General features: G+C 24.7%; 1 protein-coding gene across 2 annotated transcripts; it reads left to right on the forward strand.

The window, feature by feature from the left end:
• The first annotated feature begins 894 nt into the window (after positions 1-894).
• Positions 895-7,307, forward strand: LOC103570549 (activin receptor type-2B). Of its 2 annotated transcripts, XM_014441172.2 has the most exons (9): positions 895-1,350; positions 2,589-2,785; positions 3,130-3,292; positions 3,951-4,090; positions 4,178-4,744; positions 4,827-4,964; positions 5,058-5,189; positions 5,372-5,549; positions 6,506-7,307. In XM_014441172.2, exons 1-9 carry the CDS (start codon positions 1,299-1,301, stop codon positions 6,523-6,525), a joined length of 1,587 nt encoding a protein of 528 aa, XP_014296658.1. In that variant the 5' UTR covers positions 895-1,298; the 3' UTR covers positions 6,526-7,307. The 2 variants fall into 2 exon arrangements, with proteins under 2 accessions (XP_014296658.1, XP_053593251.1); XM_053737276.1 differs by lacking the exon at positions 6,506-7,307 and having other exon boundaries at positions 5,372-6,378.
• Positions 7,308-11,523: the final 4,216 nt, after the last annotated feature.

An 11,523-nucleotide genomic window follows, 5' to 3' on the forward strand; every position in this document is an offset into this window, starting at 1 on the left:
TTTTTTTAAAAACGATAAAGTATAAAAAAAAATATTTTAGAAAATTGCACATGTAGTTTTTTTAATTTTCTACGTATACATATTTTTAGTTTTTTTTTTTTTTGTAATTGATTTGTTGAAAAAAAAAATTCGAAAATTATGAATTGTCTTCTAACTTCAGGATATAATAAAATTTTATTATTTATTTATTTAATTAATTATATGAAACTTACTTGAATAGTGTATTGTATTTTTAACAATAAAATAATTATATATGATAACAATGTAGTAACTTTTTAATTTTATTATATTATTATATAAATAATAAATTAAATCAATAGTATAAATTGAATGTAGCAGTTGGAATTTACGTTCATTTCGTTTATCAGTCAACTTCCTCGTTACTATAGAAACGTAATACAGGAAATTGTCTCGATGTATTGATATTCTTGATGAGTAAATAATACGATTCATTAGATATATATATATATATATATATATATATATATATACTCCAATTAATAATTATAAAAAAATATAAATAATAACAATAAAATAATAATATAAATTAAATTTCTTCCGAATTATTCTTTTTTTTTACAAAAATAAAATTATTTCTCATTACAATGCAATATTTTAAATATTTCAAATAAATAAAAATTTCCCGCCGTTTTAATTCATAATTATTTAAACCAATAGTTAGTTTTACCCACAATTATTTTAAACCAATGACAAGTACGTAATAGCAGAAAAATAAATCTTATTGGTCGAGTGGTATATTTATATTGATTATTATAAAAAAGTGAGGGAAAAATTGAACCAATAATAATCTTAGTATTCTGTGTAAAGAAGAGAGATAAAAAAAAGTTAATAAATGAAAACGAACCCATAGTTAATCGTGTGCTGAGAAATTATCCAAGCGTCCGTCTAGTAGCGCTCTCTGCAACTCAGCATCGTGTCGTGCGTCTTCTATGTTTTTATAATAATTACAATAATAAATTATTGGAATATATAATAAGTCTTTATAAAAATATATTTATTTAAATAATAGTTTCATTACTGTGGTAAGTGAATATAAAGTGAATTATTCGCTTGCTAAATACATGACTAGTTTATTTTTTAAGAAAATTGTTGGTAATAAAAAATGACGGAAATTCGATTTATAAAAAATCGAGTATAGTGTAAGAGAAAGAAAATAAGCTGTGAGTGGACGCCAAGTGAGTGAGATAGATAGACATGTGTCGGTGGATGAATTACTACCATTTGCTTAATAGCTAATAGACTAAAAATTAATTTAATGCCTATGTGATCTCTCCACAATGGCTGTGTCTTTATATAAAGTTTCGTATCTTACCCTTATTGGATTACTAGGTATGTATTATAATTAAATATAGATATATACAACATATATATGGATTTGTATGTGTATATCTATGTAGCAACATAATTATTAAATATTTATATATATCGGAGTGGGTTTATTATTGTAATTGTGAGTGAATCTTAAACAATCGACCTTCTTATTTCAACCGACCAACTTCTTTTTTTTCTTTTTTATTTATTTTTACTTTTTTTTTTATTCCTGTTGTCATGTTTTTGTAGATTTTGTTGGCCTGTTGAATTTAGTTGGCTACATTTCTGCTAAGATGTAAGAGCTGATAGAGATTTATGTACCCAACTATCCAAGACTGAATTTCTGTTTATATTTTAAATTAATTATTATTTATTTTTCAATATTCTCAATCTATATTCCAATACATTGTACTTTCTTATACGCAGTCATAGCTTATTTTTATAGGATATTTATTTTCCTAATTGAGAAAAAGTATTTGAAAATATTCAAAACAATTTTAAATGATTTAAAACAATCCCTGATTTAAAAAAATGATTTGGAATAATTCAAAACATATAGATATACACTTAACATAGAGCAAATCATTTTTCTTAATCAGGATTAATTATGATGATAATGATCATTATTTTTGTACTTATCGTCCATGTCCAAATAATTCAAATTAATATTATGGATCGTAGATAGTTTTACTAGAAGACAACAATAAGTAAACTTGAGAATATTGAGACTATCAAGGAATCAAAAAAACAAATATTGTTATTTTTATTTTCAGTTTCTTCATAAAATTTAAATAAATTTAATTGTTGTCTTCTAGTAAAAAAATTTAGTCGTTTTAAATTTAATTATTTAAATAAAAATTCTTTTAGCCGATGTCTAATAATTTTTTGATTTTTTACAAACGATGAATTTATAAAAAAACAAAATTTTTTTAGAAAATTGAACTTGTAGTTTTTAAAATTTTCTACATGTGCATATTTTTAGTTTTTATTTTCTTTTTAAATTAATTTGTTGAAAAAAAATTTGAAAATGATTAATTGTCTGCTAACCAAGGTAATTTTACTGGTAATTAATAATAGATAATGATAATTGCAGTGTAATTGATTATTATTAATTTTATTGACAATAATAATAATAATAATAATAATAATAATAATAATAATAATATTAGCAAAAAAAAAAAAATACAGTAATGTTTTTAAATTTGTTTTTGTTATTTTAAAAATTTTATCTATCGATAATTTATGTTGGGCAATAGGTTTATCGTGTGTTGTTGGCCATGATATTAAAGGTTCAACGCAGTGTGAATATTATAATGATACATTATGTGAAGATCCATCTAAAAAATGTCCAGAAATAGAAAAATGTTCGCCACCTGAACCAGACAAAAGAAATCACTGTTATGTGCTATGGCAAATTGATGAAGTTACTAAAAAGTCTATTGTTAAACTAAAGGTATTTGTTTATTACTTATGTTTATAATAATTTTAATATTTTAAATCATGAGTGTGAATGTAGCAGACATCAGACAAATTTAAAATTATAAACAAATAGAGTAAATAATTTAAAAAATAATATTTATAAAAAAATGCACTTATTAATTTCAAAATTTTTTAAATGCCCATTTTTAAAAAATCTTATTTTATTAATTATTTACCCTATTTATAATTTGAAATTCGTCTGATATCTGCTACATTTACACTCATTTTAAATTTAACTAAACGACAAGTTTAAATTATTTTAGAGGATTTTTAAAAATTAAAATATCACAGTATTTAATTTAATTTAATTATTTATAGGGTTGTTTCTTAGACAGTAGAGAATGTTATGATAAACAATGTTGCGTAGAAAAAAGTAGTGACCGTAAAGGAAAAATGTACTTTTGTTGTTGTGATGGCGATATGTGTAATCAAAATTACACATGGGATCCTCAGCCAACTGAACCACCTTCTAAAGATCATGGTAATTATATAAACATATATTTAAATAAAATATATGACTTTTATTTAACCACTTACACGTTCATAACTATTCCAAGACAGTAAAAAAATGTTTTTGTTTATTTATATCTATCTATTTTGATCTATTTCAACATAAATTAATACATAAGACAGAAATTGTGTATATTTTGGTGTTTTTGGAATGGGGACTCATATATCCCTATATGCCTTTAGGTATACATTTTTCAATTGATTACAATAAAAAACTTGACGCTTTTACTGCAAAATAAACACAAGCTATGGTAGAAAATACAATTTATTAAATGTATATACTTATTTGTAATACTAAATAGTATGAAATTCTACAAAACAATTACGATCTGAAGTATAGCATGAATGAACATTATATGGAGAGCATGTATTATTTGTGTGATTTTCCAAACGACGTTTCGGACACTGTATTTTTTCTATTACTTTTAAAATTACGTGTGAAGGTGTTCCGCGAAAACTTGAAAAAGTTCTATAAAATTAAAAATTAAAAATTAAAAATTATAAATCTAAAAAAGATTTTACTTAGCCAGTATATTATTGTAAATGGGAAAATTATGCGGGGACAAATGTGTCCCTTATGCGTGAAAGGATTAAACATAATTATTTATTCAATGTTCTATTCATTACAGAATTTAAACCAGTACCAAATCCAGAACAACATGTAATTACACTTATTGTATCTGTATTGGTGCCAATGTTACTATTGACAATTATTTTGTCATCATTGTTTTGGTGTTACAAACAACGAAAACTTGGCTATTTTAATGAGGTAAATTAATGATTAAACAAAAAAAAATCTTTTAAACTCTGATAGTAAAAATAGTATCAAAGTTATTTATATTTATTTATTTAATAGGTTCCAACATTAGAACCTCTTCCATTACCTCATCCGTCACCAAATTTGGGTTTGCGGCCAATTCATTTAGTAGAAATAAAAGCCCGTGGACGTTTTGGTGCTGTATGGAAAGCCCAGTATAAAAATGATATTGTTGCTGTTAAAGTATTTCCAATGCAGGATAAACAGTCATGGCAAACAGAACAAGAAATATTTAAATTGGCTCACATGAATCATGAAGATATATTACGATTTATTGGAGTGGAAAAACGTGGTGACAATTTACAAGCTGAATTCTGGTTGATAACAGCTTATCATGAAAAAGGATCATTGTGTGATTATTTAAAAGCAAATGTCGTAACATGGGCTGAAATGTGTCGTATTGCTGAGTCAATGGCACGTGGTTTAATGCATTTGCATGAAGAAATTCCAGCAAATAAAGCCGATGGTTATAAACCCGCAGTAGCACACCGTGATTTTAAATCTAAAAATGTTCTTCTTAAATCCGACATGAGCGCATGCATTGCGGACTTTGGACTTGCGTTGATATTTCAACCTGGAAAACCTTGTGGCGACACTCATGGACAAGTACTTACAAGTTTTATTTTATTTTTTATAATTTTATTCAACTTTTTTTTTATTTTAAATTAAATGATGATTAATATTAAAGGTTGGTACTCGACGATATATGGCGCCAGAAGTATTAGAGGGTGCGATAAATTTTACACGAGACTCATTTTTACGTATTGATATGTACGCTTGTGGTCTAGTACTCTGGGAGCTGGCGTCACGATGTACTGTACAAGATGTAAGTTCTCAAGATATTTATAGATTGTTTTATATACATATGAATAAATAAATACTTGATTAAAAATAATCATTTTTATTTAATGTTACATAGGGACCTATCGGGGATTATAGATTACCTTTTGAAGAAGAAGTTGGTCTTCATCCGACTCTTGAAGATATGCAAGAAAGTGTTGTGCTTAAAAAAGAACGTCCATTTATACAGGAAACATGGCGAAAACATCCAGTAAATATAAATATTTATTTTATAAGATAAAAGACCTAGTACCTGATCAGGGACACTAGTGCTCTCCATGTATTTATGAATATAGATATACAAATAAATGAAGTGATCGGGTACTAGCTCCCTGATAGGATACTGGGTCTCTTACTTTGCATAAAAAGAAATTTTTAATTTTTTTGTTACAGGGTCTTTTATCTATATGTGATACAATGGAAGAATGTTGGGATCATGATGCTGAGGCACGATTATCAGCGTCCTGTGTTATGGAGAGAATAACTATTTTGAGTAGAAGTCTTGTTATAAATTCGTCGACTTTAATACGCGTCGATAATACCAATGATTCTATCATCACCAAGGAATCTAGTATGTAGTTAGTTTGAATGTAATATTTATACTTGAATCGCACATCTCCGTTTCCTGTATCATATTTTTTTATTATATATAATAATTGATAAAGAACGCTGATAATTAATATTTTATTTTCCACACACTACTTTTTATAAATTCATTATCTTAATAATTATATTTAGAGTAATTCGATATTAGTAAAATTTATTGGAATAAAAAAAAATGTTTAATTAAATATATTTAATTAATTAGTATATTACGTGTGATTGTGAGTGTAAAATGTAGGACTGATATACTTGATAATTAAAATTATTTGTAATATAAAAGTAGAAAAAAAATATATATATACAAATCAATAAACTGTAAATAAACTAGACATAAAATCTAATTCACATTCATTATTATTATTATTATTATTATTATTATTATTATTATTATTATTAATAAATAAATATCAGTGTTCTTTGTCATTGGATGATTGAATATTTTAAAATTGTTTTAAGTATTGGGCCGAATAAACCCGATTGTCGTGATGAATATATATATATATATAAAACTAGAGATAAATAAATTATTAACGAATAATAAAAACTAAAATGTATTGATGATGTAAACGTTATAACAACCCTAATACGATGTACCTGGTAGACACAATCGTGTTAACCGATTGATAGCCACAAGGAATTCAATAGTTCAAAATGCTATTAACAAATATTTAAAATTATTTATTATTCAGCTTAACATGTATCTCATAAAATAGCTTCATTTATTAACAAAATTCAGCTTGTGGGAATATTGGTCATATGTACAATAGAAAAAAAAATAATATTATTTTTTATCTCTCTATTTTTTTTTTTCTTTTACTTCTTGTTAAATTTATTTTTCTTTAAATATTACTTACTATTATTTAAATTTAAATATATTTATATAAATTATAATTTAATTTTTTTTTCTTCGAATGAAATTTTTAGATCGGCACTTGCATGTGTGAACCACACGAGGGCCACGGATACTTTATTAATTGTACAGTTCATCGATCAAGAGTTAGAAGGATTTAAATAATAAGGATAATTATTAAGAGAATATTAATAATAATAATAATAATACTAATAATAATAATAATGAATAATTTGATTAATTAAATTAAATTTAAAAACAAAAACTTTTAATTTTAAAACTAAATATTAAACATCAATAGTTAAAAAAAGATTAGCACAGAACGTGTCTCCCCAGTATCGTTAATTTTTATTTTATGTTAACTTAATATCAAAATATTTTATATGAAAATTTATATTTTATAAAGGATAAATAATTTTATTTTTATTAAATTTAAGATACTGGGTTATGACAGTGCCAAATATTAATACTACAAAAACGTATTTATAATTTAACAAAAAAAAATACATTTTTGCCATTTAATTATATAATTATATATTATTAAATAATTAAGATATTAAGGTATAGAATTTTACAAGATGTGACATTCTATATCTTATTCGACACATCATAAGAGCAAATATTCGAATAATTTATCGATAAATTCATAATTTAATGATCATTGCTAATATTTATTATCAATTTAAGTCACTTGACATATCGAACAGTGAATTAGATTAACATCATAATTGCCGGTGGTTAATATTCGGCAAAATTTTTCTTTTTTTAAATATATGGTATATTGTAAATATTAAAAAACAAAAAAAAAGAATACCCTGTTCATGAGTTTGTTTTTAAATAACTGGTTTGAGAATTTATACACAATATCTTATTTGTTCTTATAACTATATGTATATATATTTATATATATATATATATATATATATATATATATATATATATATATATATATATATGTAACTCGACATCTTGTTTCATTTAATTTTTTTCCTCATTTAAATGACATAATCAAGTGCAAGATTTATTTATTTTTAACTTTTTTTTCCCTTTAATGCTTCTCAAGTTTAACAACGAGGCTTTTGTAAAAGACTTTTTTCACAGAACCCGTCACTTTTTTTTTTAAACACATTCGAGATTAGTAAATATATATACATATATATTGTGGTGGCAGAGACTGAATGGATATAATTAATAATATATGTTCTTGCTACTGAATTATTAACGTTACATCTTAAATTGTCGTTACACTGTATATATACAATAAAACTTGTCCGTAATTTTTCATAACATTAAATCATCAGTGATAATGATAATATTTGAAACACAAAAAAAAACCGCTTTTTTCGTATCGTTGATCTATTAGCTATGTAAGTGTTCATTATATATGTATCATATTTATAATTAAAAATAAATCATTTATCAGTTACTAATCACGTAAATATTTTAATAATAATCAATTAATAAATTTGACAGTAAAATAATTTTTAAACTAGCTCATTAATTATTAATTAATATAAATACTCTTAGGAGATTTAAGACTACTGCAATAGCTTATTATTTATCACTTATAGTTATTAGTATGTTAGTAATAAAATGTTTCTACCAAATGTTTTTATGGTAAATAAGTTAAATTTGAAAATTACAAACGATTGTAATCCAAGTCGCTGTTGAATCGTAAATTAATCGTTATTCGTAATTTGTTATACAAAAGCTGTATGGAAAAGCGAATTAAACAATTTATGAATTTATGTTTTTTCACAATTTTAATGTGTAAAAAAAAAAATAACGAAAAATGTAAATGATTTTGATTAAAAATTTAATAAATGTAAGATTTTTAAAGGACTGAGGGGTAGGAACATTTTATTGTTAAAATATATAAATATATCTTATATTAATAAAAAAAAAAAAAAAAAAAGAAACACAAATGAGTCATAAATTTGATAATTATTTCTAATTACGGCAGATGATCTGTGTCCTGTATTCTCTGTGTTCACGACCGGTTTCCACTTACAACTCGTACGGACTCACTCGTGCATGTGAATAGATTAAGATGGTTCCGGCAGAACTCGGTGCGGGTTATTGAGTTCTAGAGCTGATTAGAATTTAAAATCTATCGATCCAATTTTTTAGAAGATATTCAGAAAAAACTGTTCTTCACCATTTCATTTTACCGCGAAATCTCTCGAACGAATTAACTGATTGAGATGATTTTTGAGGCAATTGACACGTTTTATTAGGCTCTAGAACTGACTAGGTTTTGCAATTGATTGATCAAGTGGTTTTTGAAAAATTAAAAAAAAAAAAATTAAGTAAATCGTTATTTTTTGAATTTTCAATCACCAATATCTTTTGAAATAATGAACCGATTTTGGTGGTTAAGATGACATTCGACGCATTTTTTTAACTACTAACGTTCAAAAACAACTGTCATCAATCAGTCTAACAATTTGGATTTTATTAGAATAAAAAAACCCTTTTTTTAAATTCTTTTGACAATGGTTTCTCTTGAACTAAAGAACCGATTTTTATGGTTGAGGTGACATTCGACGCGGCTTATAAAGTTTTAGAGCTAATAAAATTTTGGAATCAATCCTTCGAGTACATAACAAGTTATCCGAAAAAATATTTTTGAAAAAAATGTATTTTTGGAATCTTTCCGCATATACTGTACCGATTATGCTCAATATCTCACAAATTGTTGGAATTAATGAGCCGCTTCAAATGCCATAAAAAAACGCTAAATCAGTTCGTTCTTTCGTTCAAAAGTTAAAGAATATTTACATATATACGTACGGTACACACACTCGGATATCATCTTGAAATTAGAATAGCTTCCTAGAACCTCAAGATCTGTTAGAAATTAGATTTTATTAAATTGGACCGAAACCAATTTCCCTTTTTTTTGAAAATTTACGATTTTTATAGCGGAAAGTTGAAAAAAAAATAAGTATAAAATTTTTTTTGCTTTAAATAACTTATTAGTTATAATTTCATGAAATTGTTGAGTATTTTCCCTACGCAATTTTTGCTTGTGCTACTGCATATTAATGAGCTTAGCATCATATATGTCCTGGAAAATTATAATTAACTTTTTTAAGTTCCCGCCCAGAAAATTGTAAATTTTCAAAAATTCGTGGAGTCATTGTTTTCACCCCGACTTTCGAAAATCGAGTTTTTATCAGATATCAACGTTTTAGGGTCATAGGAAGCTAGTCTGGCCATTTTCAGAATGATGTCCGAGTGTCTGTATGTATGTGTACGTATGTAAGCTTGCTATAACTTTTCAACTAATTAATCGATCAGAATGGTTTTTGTAGCAATCTAAAGAGCTTGTTGGCTGCTAAATTTTCTAAAAATTTCAGATCGACCAATCAATTAAACTTTAAGATATTCAAGAAATACGAAAAAAAAAAAATGTTTTAGTTTTTTTGAAACTTCTCAGAAATGACTCGATCGATTGATTTCAAAATTTTCAGCTATAGAACTAAAAAATAAATAGCTCTGATCTGAGCCAAAACTCATTTAAATCCTTATTTTAATCACTTCCATTGATTTCTGCCTGAATACATTTATTTTATTGAACATAATTGTAAATAAAAATTTCAAAAACGCTTGTTCTTTAATTATTTTCGATCCTTAAATTTTCAAACTTTAGCATAAAATATAACTTGTTTGAATTTGAAAAGCTCATAATAAACAATTGCATTCAAGAGTATTCTTAAGCTCGAAAATGTATTCGAGCTCCTTGAACTTGAAACAGCGGGAAGTTTTGGAGCTGACCTGCGGGACCTACCGTTGCCCAGATATTGTTTCTACATATGCAATAAAAAAAATATATATATATTTAGTTTTTTTAAATTTTTCTCAATAATTTATTGAATTCAAGTTTCCTTCAAGTAGATGCTAAAGATGTAACAGAGTACTGGGAAATGCTAAGTGAATACAAAGATGGTTGTAATGAAGCCAAATATAAATGAAGTAACATTTTATCTTTGTATAATAAAATAGTCAAATTTGTATAAACTCGTTTAACTAAAAAAAACAAAGACCGCATGAAAGATGAAAAAGGGAATTTCGCTTATTAATTTAGTAAATGTGCTATCAATAAATATGATAATTTTTATTTTATGTAAATGTATACATACGTATATGTTTCATCAAATTCGAGCGAATTAACGAGGCCAATTTTTATTATTTTTTTTTTTTTATTGTGACTAATTTGTTTCACGCTCAATGATTTATATATATTAATATTAATTTATCTTTTTATTGATGCATATATATATATATATATATATATATATATATATATATATATATATATATATATATATATATATTATCATTTGAACAAGACACAAAGCGCGAGAACATAAATCTACTAAATAATGCAAAACAATATAATTTGATACTTGGTTTTTTTTTTCTCTTTTACATATGAATATATATCTATATATATATATATTTCTCTTTGTAAAAGATACTTTTTTATTCTCATATATAAATGTCAGCAGATTTCTATATCTATTTTAATCAATCTAATTTAATTCTAAACTCAATGCTTATTACCAAAATTATTATAATATATAATTTTTTAATGACTGAATAATATGAATTCACTAAAACTTTTATTTTTTAAACATCAAAAAGTAATATTATTTATGATATTGAAAGTAGAAGACAATCATTTTTTATTATTTTTTCAAATAAACAATTCATGCTTATAAAAAAAAATTGGAAAAAAATGTATGTCAATAACTAAGGGGGGAAAGGGGTCTGAGATACAAAGAAAAAAAAACATATTTTTGTGATTTTTTTTTTCAGAGTACTTTCTTTATTAAAATTCTTAAAATTTGTGACATTATTAAGCATCATTTCAAGAATAGTTGGCAAAATTTTCATAAAAAAATATTGAAAAATGAGCCAGTGGTAGTAGAGAGAACCGAGTAACCTCTAAAAAAAAAAGTCCATGCCGTAAGCAGGATAACTCATGACTGCCTTATCTGAAATTAAAAAACCAATAATATTTCTTTAATATATAAATTTATCTTGGATTTGAACGAATAAACAAAATATTCATTTTTTAATTTTT

This window comes from Microplitis demolitor, chromosome 3 (assembly GCF_026212275.2).
Source record: "Microplitis demolitor isolate Queensland-Clemson2020A chromosome 3, iyMicDemo2.1a, whole genome shotgun sequence".
NCBI classification, from domain to species: Eukaryota; Metazoa; Arthropoda; class Insecta; order Hymenoptera; family Braconidae; genus Microplitis; species Microplitis demolitor.